Source organism: Ovis aries, chromosome 6 (genome assembly GCF_016772045.2).
Source record: "Ovis aries strain OAR_USU_Benz2616 breed Rambouillet chromosome 6, ARS-UI_Ramb_v3.0, whole genome shotgun sequence".
Taxonomy (NCBI): Eukaryota; Metazoa; Chordata; class Mammalia; order Artiodactyla; family Bovidae; genus Ovis; species Ovis aries.
In genome coordinates this window covers 56361017-56382131 of record NC_056059.1, presented here as the reverse complement: position 1 = coordinate 56382131, position 21115 = coordinate 56361017, and the positions used below count along the sequence as shown (strand labels likewise).

Here is a 21115-nt window from a genome sequence, read left to right as displayed (position 1 = left end):
TTCACATGCTGGACACTGGAACTCAGGATCTCTTTGTAAGTCCTGTCTCTTGGGGACTAGGTCAGAACTAGCCTTGAAGAGCAGTTCTTCCTTATCAGCTCACCAGTAGGTCTCCCATAGAGGTCTCGAAGTAGAAAGCAAGTCCCACCAGCTGCCCTTCCCTGTGAGTCATAGGTATGTCTTGTGAGTCTTAATGATCCTTCCAGGAGGATCCTTCTCAGTACTCAAAGCAGGAAGGGTTCAGGTATCTTTTGCTACGAAAGAGGTACATTTCTTATCCTCCTCCCTAGTTTAATGATTTTCATACATATTTCATGCAACTATTTTATCCTTGGCACAAGTCACGAAGCCCTGTCTTTTAGGTGTCATGCCTTTGAATATTTTGGGGAAGGAACAGTAAAGAAGCAGAGGTATGCAAGGTTGCACTGTGGTTGGAGTACATCTTTTGTAACATGAGGCTGAGGACCTATGTTAACTGTTGAAGGGCATTTTTCAAAAGTATGTGTTCTAAACCTGAAGTCACCAGCCTTCTGTGAACTTTTTATTAAAAGTAAAAATTATAGATATTTTTCTCTGGATGTACATAGACATGATGATATAGACATTAAAAATGGATCTGCTATTTTAGACTTTAATGGTGAAACATATATGAACAAAAACATACAATTAAGCAACTGTTTGCTACATTGAATTAGAAAAATACTGAAATTCATCTCATCCTCATGTTCAAGAAAACCTTTATATTTCATGTAAGTAGCAAAAAAATGCTTAGCATTGTAAGACTCAGATTTTTTCCTTTAAAATGGCTTTTTACAAATTCTGTGAAAATGAGTTGATTATTTCAGTATTTGCAAAATTTTGACTTGAATGTCTATCAATAACAATGAATCAAAGTGTTTAAAACCTATTTTTAATCAGAGGACAATTGCTTTACAATGTGTTGGTTTCTGCCCTATAGCAACATGAATCAGCCATAGATATACATATGTTCCCTTCCTCTTGAACCTCCCTCCCACGCCATCCCACCCCTCTAGATTGTCACAGAGCATTGCGTTGAGCTCCCTGAGTCATACAGCAAATTCCCACTGGTTATCTGTTTTACATATGGTAATGTATATGTTTCAGTACTACTCTGTCCATTCATCCTGCATTCTCCTTCCCCCTCTGTGTCCATAAGTCTGTTCTGTCTGCATCTCTGTTGCTGCCCTGCAAATAGATTCAGCAGTACCATTTTTCTAGATAATGAATCAAAATTAATAGTTAATTGCTTGACTTACTGTTAGAGTATAAAGGTATCTATCTGTGTGATACTTTCTCAAGTGAAGAGACATTTGTACTCTTTATTCATAATGTTGAAAGTCCTGCTTTGTTTGAAAAAAAATTTTGAGCTGTAGCTTCTGCTAGTTGATGAAAAGGTTTTACAATAATGATGTAGGCTTTTGTGTTGTAATCCTTCTGTAATTTTTATTCTTATCCTAAGGACTGTTTTGGAATTTTGTAAATTGAGACTCAATTATTTGTTCATTATACATTTCATATTCTTCATCTGAGCTATAGTTAATGCACCCTCGTGTTCTCTGAATTCAGATTTGTGTGATTTAGTCAGACATTCAGTTCAGTTCAGTTTAGTCACTCAGTCGTGTCTGACTCTTTGCGACCCCATGAACTGCAGCACGCCAGGCCTCCCTGTCCATCACCAACTTCTGGAGTTTACCCAAACTCATGTCCATCGAGTCAGTGATGCCATCCAGCCATCTCATCCTCTGTTGTCCACTTCTCCTGCCCCCAATCCCTCCCAGCATCAGGGTCTTTTCCAATGAGTCAGCTCTTCGCATGAGGTGGCCAAAGTATTGGAGTTTCAGCTTTAGCATCAGTCCTTCCAATGAACACCCAGAACTGATCTTTAGTACTGGTTGGACCTCCTTGAAGTCCAAGGGACTCTCAAGAATCTTCTCCAACACCACAGTTCAAAAGCATCAATTCTTTGGCACTCAGCTTTCTTCACAGTCCAACTTGCACATCCATACATGACCACTGGAAAAACCATAGCCTTGACTAGACAGATCTTTATGTAACCTCAAAACAGCTTTCCCCTGCTGCTAATGATTCCAGTGTTTTTCTTTTGAATTCAATAGTGTACTGACCTATAGTTAGTCTGTTGTAGTTAGTATGTTATGAATTGTAAGAACTGTATTTTTTTAAAACAAACATTCTGTGTGATGATATGGTCCATCTGGGGTGTGTAATTGATTATTTTTTTTGGTGTGGGTGTCATGCCCACGTAATGGGTAAGTGTAGATTATAAAGAGAGATCTTTAACATTAATTAGCATTTATGCCACTGCTTTTCTTGGCAATTTTAGTGATTTAAAAATATGAGAACAAATAACATCTGTAGGTAGTTGAAGATTCACTTTGATAGTCAGTTATTTCTTTGAAACTTGGTTCACATAATGTTATTTTAAAGGTTGTTAACATCCATGCATGTATTTTATGCAGTATCTGCTGTATAGGACTTTACTAAATGAAAAAAAAAAAAAAAACAATTTATTCTGCTACTACGTTGTTGACACTTTTTTTAGTCTTTCAAACAAAGAGTGTTCATACTTTTAAGGACTTTAAGAAACAGTAGTTCATATTATCAGTTTACCAGGAAGACCAACTATTCTTTTCTCTAGTAAAACAGTTGTCTCATTCTAGTTGAGTGTTTGTGTTGTGTAAGGCACACCTTATGCTCTTTAAAAGCATCATCTCATTAACCCTTATGATATTCCTAGGCAGCAGACCTAGTTTTTATTCCCCTTTAGTAAATGAGGAAATTGGACTCAGGCCTATTGAATAACTTGACCAAGATCACCAAAGCATAGTAACAAAACAGGATGATAACTACTGCTTTTCTTAGTGGGTTTTTAATTTTTGCAAATCACTGATGCTTTATATTTCAAATTTAATAGCAATCTGCAGTTTCTAGGAAAATTGATGGGAGAATAATAGAGCAGAAAGGAAAGAGCATGGGCTTTGCACTCAGGATGGAATTCACCTTGAATGCTGGTTTTTGCCTTCTATTAGCTATGCCACTTGGGCCAGAGAATCTCCGTTCCTTATTGGTAGGATTAGGACACCAAGTTCTACCTCATCAGTCTATTAAGGAGATGAAATATGAGATGTAGATACATAAACTCTTAACAAAATGCTTTGGGCATAGTAGATATTAGAATATAAAATAGCTTGAGATAATTTATTTATAGATATATGAGAATAAGTGGATAATCACCAGTTTTAAAAACAGCTTGTTTTCTGTGTTGAGCTAATTTTCATCTTTAGGAGATCAAATGAACTTGGTTGATAGATTTGGTAATTGCTTGCAGGTGGATACTGAATTGCAAAATCAATACAAATCATTGCATACTTTTTTCTTTATATTTATAAAAAGTAAGCCAACAAAATATGCTTTAAAATACTACTAATGGATGTACTTAAAAGAATTCAGAATCTTTTTTTTAAACTAATTTGCATTTTTTTCCCAGGAAGTTAAAGTTAAGTTTTTTATGAAGCATGATGGTTTTGAATAGGTCTTATAGAGCTACGCTGCTGGAGTTTGAATCCCAGGTTTGTTACTTAAGAGCTGTGTCACGACTTTGGAAAGTAACTGGTTTGCCAATTTTCTTCTTAAAAAGTGCAGATAATGATAGCTCTTACTTCTTTGGGTGTTTGTGACTAAATGCACAGACATACACATTGTGAGTGTGTGTGTGTGTATTTATAAAATTTTGAGACCTGTGTCTGATACATAGTAAGTGCTCAATAAGAATTAGCGGTATTTATTATTAGCAGAAGTTATCAAAGATGTAGAAAATTTGAGTGCTGCTCTAATCAGGGGTTCAAAGTGACATACAAATTCAAGGAAATGATTATAGCTATATCACAGTGTCAAGAATCTGGAGATAATGAACAAATAAAGGATGAATTATTTTGCAACACTTAGATAAACTTGTATGCCCTCTCCTGTCACAGACAGCTTCTATCCTGACTTTAAATAATGATTATTACACTCATACTTAAAAAAATATTGTACCTCTTAAGTATATCCCAAACAATATGCTACAGTTTTGACTGTCTTGTGGACTTAAAAATGCAATCATACAATAACTCTTCTTACTAAGTTCATTTTGCTTAACATTGAAAGTTCTCTATGTTGATACATACAGTTACAGACTATTTTCATTGCTGTATAATAATTCATTGTATGGCTATACCATGATATCCATTCTTCTATTATATTTCATATGCTCAACATAGTCTAGTATTTTATATATAAACAATATACTTACATGTGTAAGTTTATAACTAACTTACATAATAAAATAGACTGATGCTATATATATATGTTGATGAATTTTGACAAGTATGAATACCTATGTGAGCACTACCACAATAAGAATAGAGACCATTTCTATCGTTCCTCAAAAATCAGCTGTGCACATAGGTAGTAAATTATTTTATCACCTGCATTGGGCAACCACTGATTTCACTGTAAATTAGTTTTTTCTGTTCTAGGACTTCATACAGATGATATCATATAGCAGATAATGTTGTGTTTGATATCTTTTATTCAACCTGATGTTTTTGAGATGCATCCACATGGCTGTATGTCAGTTTGTTTTTGTGGCTGTTGAATGTTGTTCTTTTGTGTGATTCTTCCACAGTTTCTTTTCACTTTTGCATGCTGACATGTACTTGAGTGGTTTTTCTTGGGGCACATCCTACATGCATGTCTATTGAATACATACCTAAGAGTAGAGTTGCTGTGTTCCATTTTGGAAGGTAATACAAAGTGGTTCTCACCATTGAATAGTTATGTTCACTTACTTTAACACCATCAGTGTGTGTGTATCCCTTTTGGCTCATACCCTCAACGGCATTTTGTTATTTAAAAACTTTAAGCTGTACAGGTGAGTGGGTAGTGATATTTCATTGTGATTTTAATTTGTATTTTTCTGATGACCAGTGAAATTGAGGATCTTTTAATGCATTTATTGGCCATTGACCAGTTTCTGTTCTCTTTTATGTGATGCCTTTTGAAGTCATTTACCCACTTTAGGGAAAGGGAGTTGTTTTGAATTGCTAGCCTACTTTCACTCAGCATGATGATTCTGAGATTTATTCATAGTATGTATAGTAGTAATTAATGTGAACATAACTAGTGAGTGCCCACGTCCTTACCTTACTTCTAGTCTTAGGGAAAATGTTCAGTCTTTAATCACTGATTACAATTATTATTTTAGTAAATGCCCTTTATTAGGTTGAGGAAGTTTTCTTTCTTTCCAGTTCCTAGTTTGCTGAGAGCTTTAGTGATGGATAGATGTTGAATTGGGCAGTTGGTTTTTCTGAATCTATTGCCATGAGAATGTGATTTTTCTCCTTTATCTTCTTAATTTGCTGAATTATATTCATTTTTTCCTATGAAATCAGTTTTGCTTTCTTGGGATAAATTTTACCCGGTAATAATATATTATCCTTTCTATGTATTGTTGGATTTTATTTGCTAATAGTTAATGATTTTTTGCATGTTAAGTTCATGAGGAATATTTGTCTAACATTTATCTGTTTTGGTTTTGACTGGTTGTATATCAGTAATACTGGCCTTACAGAATGAATTAGGAAGTCATTCTTCCTTCTCTTTTTTCTGAAAATGTTTATGTAGACTTGGTGTTATTCCTTCCTTAAATGTTTGGTGGAACTTACCAGTGAAGTATTTGGGCCTGGAGCTTTTTGTGGGTAGGTGATTAATTGTGAAATTCAGTTTTCCTAATAGATACAGGGATATTAAGAAATTTTATTTTTTTGTCATATTTGATCATTTGTGTCTCTAGGAATTTTTCCATGTCATCTAATTATTGAATTTATTGACAAAGTTTTTCTTAATAATCTGTAATTTTCCCTCTTATGTTTGTAGAACTTCTAGTAATGTGTTCTCTCTCACTCCTGATACTGATAATTTGTCTCCTTTGTGTCACACTTGTATTTTCCTTCCCTGAGGTTTCTCAATTTTACTGGTCTTTTCAAAGAACCAGCTTTTGATTACAGTGATTTTAAAATTTTTGACTATAGCCTATTTCATTACTGTGTGTATGTGTGCGTATATATATATATATATATATATATTATATATGTATATATATATATCTCCTTTCTTGCAGTTATTTGGGCATATATATATGTAAGAGAAGTTGAGGACACTGTCCTGATTCTTACATTTAACTGGGAAAATAGAACTCTTTCATATAGTAGTAGGTGTTATCCTGTTTCCATAGTGTTTTCCTCTGTCATTGCTGTTATATTGTATTCTATTTAATTACCTGTAGTATCCCTTTCCCAAGGCTGTAAGATCTTGGAGAAAAGGTCTTATATATGTTCAATTATACTCTTAGAACTAGACAGATTTTTGATTAAATATTGTGAAGCTAAGACAAAAATGTCATAAATACTTCAGCAAATATGTTCACTTACTTTTGTGAATTATAAAAAGTGAAAAGCAAATACTTGTAAAATCCATTAAAATCACTTTCTTTAAGGCTATTTAGAAAAATGCATTTATGGAATCTGGCCATTGTATTTTAGTAAAATCAAACTTATTTTTGAATATTGGTTTTTCTACCGAAGAGAATATATGTGCCTACAATTAATCCTTCACTCAAGATGGTTACATCTGGTTTACATATGTGTTTTTAATGGCTCTATTTTTCCCTTTGCTTTAAGCTATTTCCGTGAGAGAAGAAATGTTGCTACCTCAACTGGAAAGTCTGTGACACAGCAAAGTGAGTCTCCTATTTTAGTCTGTAAATTAGTTACTACTCATTTGGTAGTCTTACATGTGTTAAAATCATGATCAAGAAGGCAGTCCACCTGTGGAATAGGGAGTAGTGGGAATAACTGTCTACCAGGGTTCATAGTACTCCAGACACTTTTAAAAGTGAAAAATAAAAACTGAGTAAACATAAAATATATTTTACAAATAAACATTCTGCTTTTAATCTTTCTACAACCAAGTAGATCAATAAAACCTGACTTTGGTTTAAAAAAAAAAAGTGAATGAATGAAAAACAGTAATACACACGCAGACTCCTGGAAATTTGCACATGTTAATGTAAGATTTTTTTTACAATCTTCGTTTATCATTAACCACAGTCAAAGGCATTTAACTAAGTTACGTGGTTTCTGAGTCTGAACTACAGGGTGTATATTTATGGAAAGTAATTTTGCCATGGTAACAAGGAAGGGTGACATTCATTGCTCTGGTCAACCGCTCACTGACAGAGGCTTTTCTTTCTTCTTTTTGAAAATTCTACTCATGCAAGTTCAGGAACATTCTTCTCAATGATAAGTTAGCAAGCACTTGGCTAGTGAGCCTTTAAAAGAGTTTGCAACAGCAGAAAATGCAAGTGTTAAGAATTCTTTATTGTAGATCTGTGCAATTCAGGGATAGTGGAAATTCTCTTGAAATAATTTATTTCCAGGTGTGCTAGCAGTTATGGTGTTACAGGGATTATATTAAGTGGATTCTGGCATTTTGAATGCTATTAACATCTAGCTGTCAGTGAACTTTTAATGATCATTTGTTGAAAATTACAGTAAAGATTAATTTTCTGCCATTATTTAGAAATTAACATTTTACATATATTGTGACAATTTCCATTGTATGGGGAAATGTGTTTAGTTATATTAATGTGGATCTTTGAGGTTAGCAAGGACAAATATGACACACCACACTTGTGATACGTCTTAGTTGTGAAGTGAGGGATGTATACAGAAAGAAAACCACAGTTAGAGTTGATTTGGAGGTAAGGATTATGAGCATAATTTGGATTCTCAGGATAAAGCTGAAATTATGATATTGTTATGAAATAATTAAATATATGCTTTTGAAAAAAAAATTCACAGTATTCTCATCATTCCATCTAATTCTGTCATTCCCCCAAAAGATACAAATGAAGAGAATTCATCTTCCATTTTACCTTATGGAGAGACCTTTCTCTTGCAGAGACTAGAAAATTCCAAGGTTAGTCCCATACATTTTAATTTTTTTCCATATTCAGTTCTTTGCTTTTCTGCCTTTACATGCCTCTTCATTTTCCTTTAAGCTATTTGAAGAATGTGTTATATGGAAGAAAAATTTCTAGTGAGTAAATTTCTGTTCAGTAAAATCATGGTAAATAGATATCTTAAAATATATATCACAAAAACACATTTTAGTTTGTTTTTAGGGATACAGATCAGTGAATTTTCAAAATTTACCACAAGCTACTTTAAAAAAAAAAGAGAAAAGAAAAACCTCATTCAAAAGTAAAGCAAACTGACAAAAGCCCTCAATTTTACTTTTCCTTATACTCAAATACAGACTTCTATTTCCTCTCCAGAACTTTTGCTCTTTTGGTATTTTATTTCTTGGTCAAGATTAAGTTGGAAGACAAAAAATAAGTGGGGAAGTAAATCAGTTTTTAGCATCTTATGTTCTTAGTAGAAAATATATACTAATGATTTAAATAAAATACTGAAAAGGCATCAAAAGACTATGTTTACTTTTGTCTTGCTAATTAAGTTGTTTTTGTTGAAAATTGAGCTAAACAATAGACATTTGCTTAATAAAACTAAACCCACATGCTGTGGATCTTTGTAGAATATTGTGACCCTGAAAAGAAAATATATTCTTTTTTATAGAAGAGATCTATAAAGAATGAATTTTGGACCCAGGAAGAAACACTCAAAGGGGAAACAACTACTGAAAGAAACTCATTTTTTGTCAAATCAAGGTATGAGGACATGATTGATAATGATTAATTCTTTTGAATAGAATTTTATACACGATTCAGTGTTCAACTCTTGTTTATATTTATAAGAAAATAATTTATATTGGAAATTTCAAATCCTTTATTTTGATAGCAGCGTTCATTTTAATAATTTAGAGTCTGTAAATTGATTCTATAATCTATAGCACATTATTTTTGTCTTTTCATAATTGAAACCATTTTCCCCTTTTCAGAGTGGCAAATATGTGGTAACTATGTTTGCACTTTAAAGACAGGAAGTTATCTTAATGTGAAGAAGAAAGGGGCAATGCCAAAAATATCACTATGTGAGGTACAGAATTTTTACAGATGTAATGTAGAAGTTCAGCAGTGATAAGCAGCTTGAAAATTATCCATTTATTTGTATCATTATCCAGTTATTTGGATCAACATGAGGTTAAACAGTATGTAAGGCACCAACTTAAACTTTATTTTTCCTCTGTTTTATTAGCACTTGATATAGTGCATCATTACCTAACATTTGTCTTCTAGTTTATGCTTTATTCTCAAAGGCTGACACTGTTGAGGGTTTCCTTAAATTGAAATAAATAATTGAGTATCTTCAGTAAGCGTTTGAACCTATTACAATGCAGAATATGGAAGGAGCCAAGTTAATCCTTCTTTAAGGAAGCAATGGTGGCTCAGCATTAAAAAATCCACCTGCCGATGCAAGAGACACAGGAGATGCAGGTTCGATCCCTGGGTCAGGAAGATCCCCTGGAGGAGGGCATGGCAACCCACTCCAGTATTCTTGCCTGGAGAACCCCGTGGATTCTCCCATGGGCAGAGGAACCTGGTTGGCTACAGTCCATATGGTCGCAAAGGGCTGGACATGATTGAAGTGACTGAGCACTCAAACACGTGCACAAGGAAGCAGTGGATTTAGAACTCCATGTCCAGAAGGGTGTAATTTGACCCCTCAGCCTATCTGTTTCATTGATTAGCAAAAACTTCTTTGTACTGAGTTTTGTTATACATAAATGGCTGAGCGAGTCTGTTTTTTCTTAAATCTGTAGGAAAATAATCACCAATTGTGTATTCTCGTAAATATTACACATTACACAGCTTTTACCTTCTGATATCCTGGACCTTTCTTATTTTCATTAGCTACTTTCTAAGTCTAGTTTTTCCTCATCTAGGTTTTTTCCTTAATCTTGCAAAATAATACTAAAGATTTCACTTTGTTTTATTACATGATGATGGAGCAGAGGGTCTTTGGAGTCCTTTTGTGGAGAGGCAGAGAAAGGACAAGTGGAAATAAGATCTCCAGTGCCTCTCTCCACGATGTTGTGGTTTAAGATCTTGCTTGTTAAGTGGCTGACCACATACTGGTGGTGGTGAAGTTTAAATTGTGATGCAGAGAACACGGCAGTCTCCATCCTTAGTACTTACACTCAACCCCCAAAATAAACAGATCAGATTAAATGATATATAAAAGAAAAAGACACTACTTCTTGTAGTATATGAATACGTATTGAAATATGTCTTAGGATAATGAGAGAGTTCTATTTTTCTCAAAGAGTTTTAAAGATTATCCAGATGCATTAATTGAGCTCAGATTATCTTGACCTTAAATTTCTGTAATTGGTTGTTTATAAATAGAAAAAGTCATCTATGGCTTGTCACATACAGTACTTAGAAAGTATTAACACCATTCTTTCTCCATTTAGCATATATGATAACAGGACGGAAAATATAAGTGAAGACAAAGTAGAAGATATTTGGATACCTCGAGAGGACAAAAGCAATCTTCCTATAGACTCTGCTTCAGAATCAGAGTATTCAACAGTAGAAGAATGTTTTCAGAGTTTAAGAAGGAAAAATTCAAAGCCATCTAAATCAAGGACTCAAAAAGCAGTGAATTTGGACCCTGTTAATAGGCACAGTTATCCACTAAGCTCAACAAGTGGAAATGCTGATTCACCAGTTATTTCCTCAAATATAATATCTCCCTATGCCTGTTTTTATGGATCATCTACAAGGAAGGTTAAATCCGGATGGCTTGACAAACTCTGTCCCCAAGGGTATGTGTTCTTTCTTTTTTTCTTTAAGGGCTTATTAAAAAAAAAAAAAAAAATTCAAGTGTATCCATTTCTAAACCTGCTAGGTTGCTGCAGCTCCTCCCCACTCCACCATATGCATACAGAAACAGTTTTGAGAGACTTTGATAGCATTTTTGCAAATGCTGTTTCTTTAGATATATGAGGGACATGTGCCATGTACTGTATGGAATTCTGGGCTAAAAGATTCTGAAAGCAATTTAAAACTGAAAGTCCTGATTTCACATCTAGATCCTTAATGTTAGTTTCTAACTTTGTACCAAAATGCGCTATCCTGTGTTTCAATTTGTAGCAAAGAAAAACAACACAGATTGAGTTAGTATTACTCGGCCCACGCTGTTTGGCTTTTGCTCATATTATAACAGTGTTCTGTTTGGGAATACAAGGCTTATTGTAGTTAGGGAAAAGTAGGTCATTGTTAGATTTTAGGCTTCACTGTTATAGATATATTGTTTTGAGTTTTGAATGTTGCACAAAAGGTCAGAGTCCCTTGAATATTATACTTTTAAAACAGATTTATCATTTCAGATGTTGACAAAGAAATGTCTGTCTTTATGCATTTTACAGTACTGAGAAATCTTTGGAGAGGGATTATGTTTAATTAGAATTGTTTTCTGAATTTTGAGTGTCCTTTTGAAATATTTACTGGAAATGTTTCTCATGAATTATTAAATTATTTTGGGATTAAGAAGAGGTGGCAAGAATACACAGAAGAACTGTACAAAAAAGATCTTCACGACCCAGATAATCATGATGGTGTGATCACTCACCTAGAGCCAGACATCCTGGAATCTGAAGTCAAGTGGTCCTTAGGAAGCATCACTATGAACAAAGCTAGTGGAGGTGACAGAATTCCACTTGAGCTATTTCAAGTCCTGAAAGATGATGCTGTGAAAGTGCTGCACTCAATATGCCAGTTGGAAAACTCAGCAGTGGCCACAGGACTGGAAAAGGTCAGTTTTCATTCCAATCTCAAAGAAGGCAATGCCAAAGAATAATCACACTACTGCACAATTGCACTCATCTCACATGCTAGTAAAGTAATGCTCAAAATTCTCGAAGCCAGGCTTCAGCAATACGTGAACCATGAACTTCCAGATGTTCAAGCTGGTTTTAGAAAAGGCAGAGGAACCAGAGATCAAATTGCCAACATCCGCTGGATCATTGCAAAAGCAAGAGAGTTCCAGAAAAACGTCTATTTCTGCTTTATTGACTATGCCAAAGCCTTTGAGTGTGTGGATCACAATAAACTGTGGAAAATTCTGAAAGAGCTGGGAATACCAGACCACCTGACCTGCTTCTTGAGAAACCTGTATGCAGGTCAGGAAGCAGCAGTTAGAACTGGATATGGAACAACAGGCTGGTTCCAAATAGGAAAAGGAGTATGTCAAGGCTGTATATTTTCACCCTGCTTAGTTATCATATGTGCAGAGTACATCATGAGAGAAACACTGGGCTGAAAGAAGCACAAGCTAGAATCAAGATTGCCGGGAGAAATATCAATCACCTCAGATATGCAGATAACACCACTCTTAATGGCAGAAAGTGAAGAGGAGCTAAAAAGCCTCTTGATGAAAGTGAAAGAGGAGCGTGAAAAAGTTGGCTTAAAGCTCAACATTCAGAAAACTAAGATCATGGCATCTGGTCCCATCACTTCCTGCCAAATAAATGGGGAAACAGTGGCTGACTATTTTTCTGGGCTCCAAAATCACCGCAGATGGTGATTGCAGCCATGAAATTAAAAGACACTTACTCCTTCGAAGGAAGGTTATGACCAACCTAGAAAGCATATTAAAAAGCAAAGACATTACTTTGCCAACAAAGGTCTGTCTACTCAAGGCTATGGTTTTTCCTGTGGTCATATATGGATGTGAGAGTTGGACTATAAAGAAAGCTGAGTGCTGAAGAATTGATGCTTTTAAACTGTGGTGTTGGAGAAGACTCTTGCGAATCTCTTGGACTGCAAGGAGATCAAACCAGTCCATCCTAAGGGAGATCAGTCCTGGGTGTTCATTGGAAGGACTGATGTTGAAGCTGAAACTCCAATACTTTGGCTACCTGATGCGAAGAACTGACTCATTGGAAAAGACCCTGATGCTGGGAAAGATTGAGGGCAGGAGGAGAAGGGGATGGCAGAGAATGAGATGGTTGGATGGCTTCACCAACTCAGTGGACTTGGGTTTGGGTAAACTCTGGGAGTTGGTGATGGACAGGGAGGCCTGGTGTGCTGTGTTTCATGGGGTTGCCAAGAGTTGGACATTGCTGAACAACTGAACTGAACTGAAGTCTCTCCTGTTTAAGTTGGTGTGGTATGTGTCCTTATGTTGTGCTGGTTATCTTACTCTTCCTTTGAAAAGAAGCATCATTTCTAGAAAGCATTATTTTCACCTAAAATAAATTTTGTCAGCAAAAAAAAACCAGAAGAAGAATTAGTTGACTAATGGGAGAAATACTATTTCTTAAGAAAGAAAAAAAATGCTGAGCACTTTTGTGGTTAGTAGTGATATAGTTAATATTTCAGCAAATCAGATATAGACTAAACTGAAGCAGAGTACTTCTTAGTATCAGGTATTTTTGTCACCTTTCTGGTTCCATTCGGGTGACAAAATAGTCAAATGTATCTGTTTTTATCAATCATCAATATTATTGGTAAATGCATAGTCAGATTGCAAAGGTATGAGTCATTACTCAAATATACACACTGGTGGAATGAAGCAGTGAGCTGGAATAGTCTCAGATCTCTCATTTCTGTAGAACTTAAATATTAGGGAGATCCCAGCCCTCTAAGCATCACTGGAAGATTTAGCAAACTCTTACAGGGCCCCCAGCAGCTGTGATTTCCTGTGTGATCTCTGATGGCACCTTGGTCTACAGGGTTAGTATGTTTATGCTCCAGGCACCTGAGAAAGCTTCACTATTAACTTGTCACCTCTGGGACAGTTAGAACGTTATGTCTCTCTTTATCAGAACTCTGACTTTCATCCTTTCTATTCTGAACCAGCCTAAGGTTAGAGGATGTAATTTTGTGAGATTTTTATTTTTCCATTTTAGGGAAAATAATTGAGTTTTCTGACTTCAGAGTCTTTTTCCAGTAGACAAGGATAGGAAAGGAAACAAAGGAGCTTGTTATATCACCAAGAAATTTGAAAGCTCTTCTCTATGATTATATTACTAAAACTTAAGAGAAATATGTGTAATTGGCCAAGAAGCCTGTGTTTATTAGACCACAAGTAGAATTTTCCATTTTTCCTTTTTTCTAATTAGACTCTGTAGGCTGTGGTGAGAGCGTTTGATGCTCATTACTTAGACAAAATGGTGCCTATCCATTGCTTACGCAGAGGGTGCTGAGCTTTATCTCATGGCCACACAACCTCTTTGGTGCAGGTGGCAGTGATTTTGATGGTGTTCTAAATTCTGTAGAGAAAGTATTAGCAACCTTTTTCTGTAAAAGCTCAGATAATATGTACTTTAATCTTTATAGCCATATGATGTCTGTGGGAGTTCAGTAACTCAGCCATTGGAGCATGAAAGCAGCCACAGGGAAGGTGTAAACTGGTGAATGAGGCTGTGTTTCAATGAAACTTTATTTATAAACACATCTAATGGGCCATGTTTGGCTTGTGGGACATAAGAGTGTAAAACTGATTCAGCGATGTGGCTGAAAGCTCATACCAGCTTCCTCCATCTCCCTTGGGCCCCATGTTGAAAATTATAACCTAGATTACAGAAGGGGAAAGCTGCTTTATTATTCTATCAAGTCTAGGTCTAATCAGAAGCAGAATCCCTCTTTGAGGGGCTATCCACTTATTCTTTCAGCCCTGTGTGCTTATAGCCAGAGAACAACATGGCTTATACCTTACCTTCCTCAAGGTCTTGCTCTAAAGTCTCCTTTGCATTGAGGCCCTGACACTAAAGTTAATATTATCTCTTCCCCCTCTCCCACCACCCCATCACTCCCTTAACTGCTTTGTTTTTCTCATCGCTCAGACACTAGCATTTATTTAATGCATAAGTGCTCCATGGGGACACATCTCTATTGGGTTTTGTTTACTGCAGTATCCTCAGCAGCTGAAAGGTTGCCTGGCAGTGGTAGATAACTCAGTGTATGTTGTGGGATGAATTAGTAAAAAAAAAAAAACCTAGTGTTAGACATCATTTCTTTTCAGTTTTCCTAAAATATCTATTTTTAAAAAAATTTATAGTAATGTAATAGAAACTAAACTCCAAACACTGTAATGATTGGAAATCTACCTATTCTATTGATAATGCTGGTGTACATCAGCAGAGCAATGGACTCTCAGTGTTTTTATTGAAATTCTGTTTAATCCCTTAAGACAAGTACAAGTGTTGTCAGAACAGTTTAAAGCAAATAATAACCATACTCAGTTATCCTTCTCCAAGTGATGTTTGAAACTGTCCTAGGTCATGAGTGACATTAAACAAAGTAATCAAATTCATAATCTGGATTTATTTTACATGATTGAGTGTCTGTTTGCTTTGAAATGGAAATGCCAGTTCTGAATCAACACACAGTATGTGAAAACTGCCCAATATTTAGTAAGAAAATAATTGTATAACACCATGCAACTAGAGAAATATGGAAACACTTCCAGCTGAGCTTAAAGTATGAAAATTTATTTAAGTATTTGAGTGAACTAATTATAATATAGATTTATACTATTGGTTTTAAAAAATAAATGAAAAAAAAATGTTAGTAAAATGTTGAACTTGGGCCTGTTACTAGTGTTTCAAACAAGTCAAGCAAATGAAAAATAGTCTTGTGCTTAAAAAAAAAAAAAAAAAAAAAAACCTACTGGTTTCGAGGATAAAATACCAAGTCTCTTTCCTTCCTCTTTCCTATTTGTAACTCATAAGCTCAGGCTTTTCAGTAAGCCTGAGTAGATGCAAATATGGAAGACTGGATAGAATTTATTACAAAATTTCCTGAATATAGAACTCAGAGGAAGAGTCCTGTGAATTGCTCTAAAGAAAAGAGAAACATGGTTGAATGTGCTTCTGGAAGAAGCACAATTGAAATATCCAAGAATATTTGCAATTAGAATACCCATTTGACTTCTTAACCTGGTGTTCCCTAAGGAGGTTTGTGTGTTCACGACTTGCTATAATGCACCAAGCATATTTATAAACAACTGCAGTGTATCTCAAGGAATTTGCATTTTATTTGCCAAGATGTTTAACAACTTTGTTTGCTTGTTGTTGGTGTTCAGTCAGTAAGTCGTGTCCGACTCTCTGCGACTCCATGATCTGCAGCACACCAGACTTAATTCTTCTTTAAAAATTATTAATTTTTTAACTATAGAGAAGCATTGTGTAGAAATCTGAGTCTGGGGCAGCAGGAGCTGAACATTTAAGGCTAATACAGCAATGTGTGAACATAATACACTTAAATTAGGGAAGAATACAACGAGCAAAGTGTGTTCCATGTCTTTTTTGTGTCTTCCTCTTAAGGCGGAAAAAAAATACAAAGAAAGATAAACTCAAAAGACAAAGTATAACAGTTGGTACAGAAAGGTCCACAGAGTATAGAATCATGAGGTTGCAGAGGGGCTGAGAAAACATTTCTTCAAAGATCATCTCTGGAGGAGGAATACCAGCTCAATGACCTTTGGAAAATGCCAGTTAAAACCATTTTAACTGGCATTTTTAGCTGAAGCACTTTTCAGACTAGAGGGAGTGAAAAGGCACTGATATGGGTGATATCTGGATGTCCTGAAGTCTACGAGATAAATAGAGGGATTAGTTGAAGTTATTTTATGGAAGAAACAAATTAGACTCTAGGATCAGGAAGGAAAATCAGGCAGAGAATTACATGTCCAGGTTGAACACAGAACTAGGGAAAGTGAAAAAGCCAGAGATCAAATATCAAAAAAGGCAAATCCCAAGCAGTGGTTGAGGGATCACTTGGGAGCCAGTAACCCAGGACTTGGAGGATATTGGAGCTTATACTGTAGGTTCCTTTGTCAGTGCTGACTTCCCAGACTGTGCCCAGAGTCTCCAGGGCTGCTGTGGTGGAGTGACTCTCTACCTGCTCCGTAGTGGGTAAAGACCTCCAGCCTCCCCAGAATGCTGTCCTGTAGTCAGCCTTTCAGTGAAAGGCAGATGTAATGGAAAATTGACAAGTCTCTGACCAGAGGGAAAGTGAAAGTCATTCAGTCGTGTTCGACTCTTTGTGTCCCCATGGACTAGTCCATGGAGTTCTCTAGGCCAGAATACTGGAGTGGGTAGCCTTTCCCTTCTCCAGGGGATCTTCCCAACCCAGGGATTGAACGCAGGTCGTGGATTCTGTACCAGCTGAGCCACAAGGGAAGCCCAAGAATACTGGAGTGGGTAGCCTATCCCTTCTCCAGCGGATCTTCCTGAATCGAACTGGGGTCTCCTGCACTGGAGGCGGATTCTTTACCAATTGAATTATCAGGGAAGCCCACACCTTTTGAACTTGAATCTTAAGTCTCTGACAAAAAGTATTTTTTTATAGTATAAGACTAGTTGGCCATTTCTCAAACCACACATCACTTGTGAAGAATGTGCCAAGCAAATAAAGTTTCCCAATTTTATCTGTAGTTTGAGGAGAAAATTTTTAGTTTTAGTGTTTATTAAAATAGCATAACTGTTTCTTTCAGTCAGTCTAGCTAGCAAAGTGAATGAAAATGTTGGAATCAGAAATTAGAATTGTCAGGCTATTGCTCTTTTCCTGTGTGACTCAGTTTCTCAGAACCTCTGTATCCCACACTTAAAAATGTAAGGTCAATTGCATTTCCACAAATCTTCTAATTCTCAGCCACCTGCCCTTCCTTTATAGTCGCTTCCAGAGTCACTTGTGTGTATATCTCCTGAGACTCTGAAATTTTGTGAGTAAACTTGTTTTCCCTTCAATTTGATCTGTTGCAGGCTTAGCAGTCAGCTCTCTGAAACCTCCTGAGTTGGTTCCATCCCTTCTTGTGCTTTCCTGATACTGTTCTTTACATCTCTGTTCAATGTTAGTTTGTAAGTTTTTATTTATTTTTATTTGTTTTTTCATCCTTTGCGATTTACATATACCATGTCATGTAAGAACAAAACTCTTTGTAAATGTTATCAAAATTGTAAGTCACATATTGAAATGCATCCTTTATCGTTGACTTCTACGAGTCCTTTTGGCACTTGAGATTTTACATTAAAATTTCTTTTTTCCTCATTTAAAGCAGAGATGGAAGGTGGGATTTTACAAATTTTTTTTTTTTTTTTTTGGTCTCAACTCATTTTGGTTCATCGGAGAAGGCAATGGCACCCCACTCCATTACTCTTGCCTGGCAAATCCCATGAATGGAGAAGCCTGGTAGGCTACAGTCCATGGGGTCTCGAAGACTCGGACACGACTGAGAGACTTCACTTTCGCTTTTCACTTTCATGCATTGGAGAAGGAAATGGCAACCCACTCCAGTGTTCTTGTCTGGAGAATCCCGGGGATGTTGGAGCCTGGTGGGCTGCCGTCTATGGAGTTGCACAGAGTCGGACACAACTGAAGTGACTTAGCAGCAGCAGCGTTTTGTTTCATATTTTCTTGGAAATAGTCATTTTGGTTTGCTTAAAAGTGAAGAAATGCACTTTAGAAATACACGCTAGAATAGAAAAGTGCTGAATATTTATAGAAATATAATTCCTTGGATGGGTATCTATAAAATACTTTATACTAATACTGCAGGATTTGAAAGCTTTGTACTTAAGAGCTATGAGATAAAATGATTAGCTAAATTAAAAACGAGTAGTTAAATAAAAGTCTGGATTTTTGGAAATTGTACAAAAAATATTGAGTCTAGTTAGGGTTAGAGCAGAAAATAAGATAAAATATGCACCGGCTTCTTCAGCATTATGTAAGCAAGGCAGGTGAGTCTGAAACAGCATATTTACGATATCTTTTTCTTAGATATTTTTGAAATAATTGAAAAGTATGTTTGTGATGATTAATAAAAGTCATACATTTTGACTTAGTTACTTTTCAGTTGTGTGATATTTAAAAATGACAATTTGGTAGCCTTTACCACTTTAATGTCATTGGTTAGCATACTGATCCAATTTTTAAAGAGTTAAAAGATACATTAAAACAAATAAAAACCTTGCTGGCACTTCAGATTAAAATTAAATAGGAGTGCCTTTATGTAAGTACTTCATAGAGATTTAATTGTTTGTATATACACGGTTGTTTAAAAAGAACTTTTAAAATACAGTTTTTGAGACAACAAAAACCAACACCAGGTGGCGAGACTATATTTAAGATAGCAGTTGACACTTTACACCAGCTGCCCTACCAGAACTCAAGGGAAGAGCTTATAGAAAGCAATAATACTGAACCTACCTTATAAATTATTGTAAAAAAAACTTCTCAAAGCAATGTTTTCCTTTAGGATCCTAACAACAAAATAGTATAAAACCGAGACTAATAGTTTTCTTGTCTGCTTTAACCTATTTTCCTGAAGGAATTCTGAAGTACTTTGCAGAATTGAACTCACGTATCAAATGGGTGGAGGTCAAATGTTACTGCGACCTGAAGAAATATGAAGGTGCTTTGCTGTAAAAATGTACCAGCATCTGTTTTGTGTAGTTGTTACGAGCACAGATTTAGGGACCAGACTGCCTGAATTTTCTTCATAGAAATGATCTTTATTAATTGTGTGACTTGGGCAAATTATTTAACTTGCCAGTCCTTCAGTGCCTTCATCTGTAAAATGGGAATATTTTTGCCTCTTATGGTTGTTTGGAGGATTAAATGAATTAATATTTAGGTATATCTTGCTACAGTGTCTAGAACAAAGCACTATATAAGTGTTTGCTATTTTTATTATCAAGATTATTGTGCCAGATAAGTTCTTTATTGACTGAGGTTTTAAAATCTGTGTGTAAATTAATCAGTATTTCAGATATAATTTGTGTCATGTGATGGTAGGAACACAGATTAAAGTGACATTGTTTTTATATCTTGTCTTTTTCAACATTTACTAAATGTTAATTGAAATTTAAGGGAAAGGTATAAGTTATGTTAGAGAAAGCTTTTAAAGTACTTTAGCAACCTCTAATTGTCTGTAATAGATCAATTTTACATACTTACCCTGGAATTAGTTGCTGGATATTAAGTAGACTTTTATAAATATATGAGAAATATTTAATTCTTACACAAAAAAGATAATTCTTAAAAATCAACTATTCATAACTTTCTTTTTAAATTTAAAATTGTATTGACATTTAGAAACATAGTGCATCTTAAGCTCTCCCTTTTATGCAGTTGAAATTTTGATTAAATTTTAGAGTTTGCCAGTTCAAATCCAAGTGTCCATTTGGCAGAAAGGGGACTTATATTGTGAGATAGTATCTAAGTACAAGTTCTTATCTTTAACCAATTGGTAGAATTTAGTATTGAAGTTCACATGCAGAAAATAGCTAATTTAATGTTGACACATTTAATGAATAAAATAGATTATATGTGTAATTTTAGAAACATTTATTAATTTTCATCTTTAAATAGGAAGATACAAAATGCACATACCTTAAAAAATATATTTTAAAAAGATGTAACTGTGAAATGTATTTTAAAATTACATGGGAATATTGATGAATTACAAAGTTTTTGTCAGAAAAATCTGATCTTTAGTATTTGAAAAGAACAAAAAAAGAAATTAAGGATAAAGTGGTTTAGTTAGTAATTTATTTTCTCTATCCATAAAATGAGAATTTGAGGAAGCATCTTACAATGAGAAATACATTTATTTGTTATTCTATGCACTAGATATTGACCATATTTTATATGCTAAAAACTGGTAGTCGTTGGTTTTACATTGATCAAAAAAACATGGTTTCTGTGCTTAAGAATCTCTGTATCTATTGAATAGTATGGGAGATGGAGGACACAAAATAAATGTATAATTGAAAATTCTCCTAAGTGCCATTAAGTAAAGAAATGGAGCAAAAGGCCAAAGGAACCTGAAGGATTTGTGTTACTCAATGGTGGCCACTTAGGGGAATGACTTTTGAGCTGAGATCTCAAGGACAAGCCAGCCATGTGAGGAGCAGGCAGCATTTTCTTGGCATATGGGAAGGCAGGCTGCAAGACAAAAGAGAGTCTAGAGAGAGGAGACAGTATGGTTGGAAGACAGTGTCCACAGAATAGGTACCCACAGATTTGATGCCTGGCTGGATGAATGAATGATAACAGAAGTAA

The 21115-nt window shown here is 35.3% G+C and overlaps 1 protein-coding gene across 13 annotated transcripts in view; it reads left to right on the top strand.

Annotated features, from left to right (window-relative positions):
* The window catches only part of ARAP2 (ArfGAP with RhoGAP domain, ankyrin repeat and PH domain 2), a 198264-nt gene that overhangs the window by 19597 nt on the left and 157552 nt on the right, over positions 1–21115 (top strand). For all 13 annotated transcript variants that reach the window (XM_027970922.2, XM_015096434.3, XM_060417574.1 and 10 more), the window contains 4 exons: positions 6759–6817; positions 7982–8058; positions 8718–8809; positions 10516–10869. In XM_027970922.2, the coding sequence (XP_027826723.1) occupies positions 6759–6817; positions 7982–8058; positions 8718–8809; positions 10516–10869 (582 nt within the window). The remainder of the gene's footprint in view (positions 1–6758; positions 6818–7981; positions 8059–8717; positions 8810–10515; positions 10870–21115) is intronic.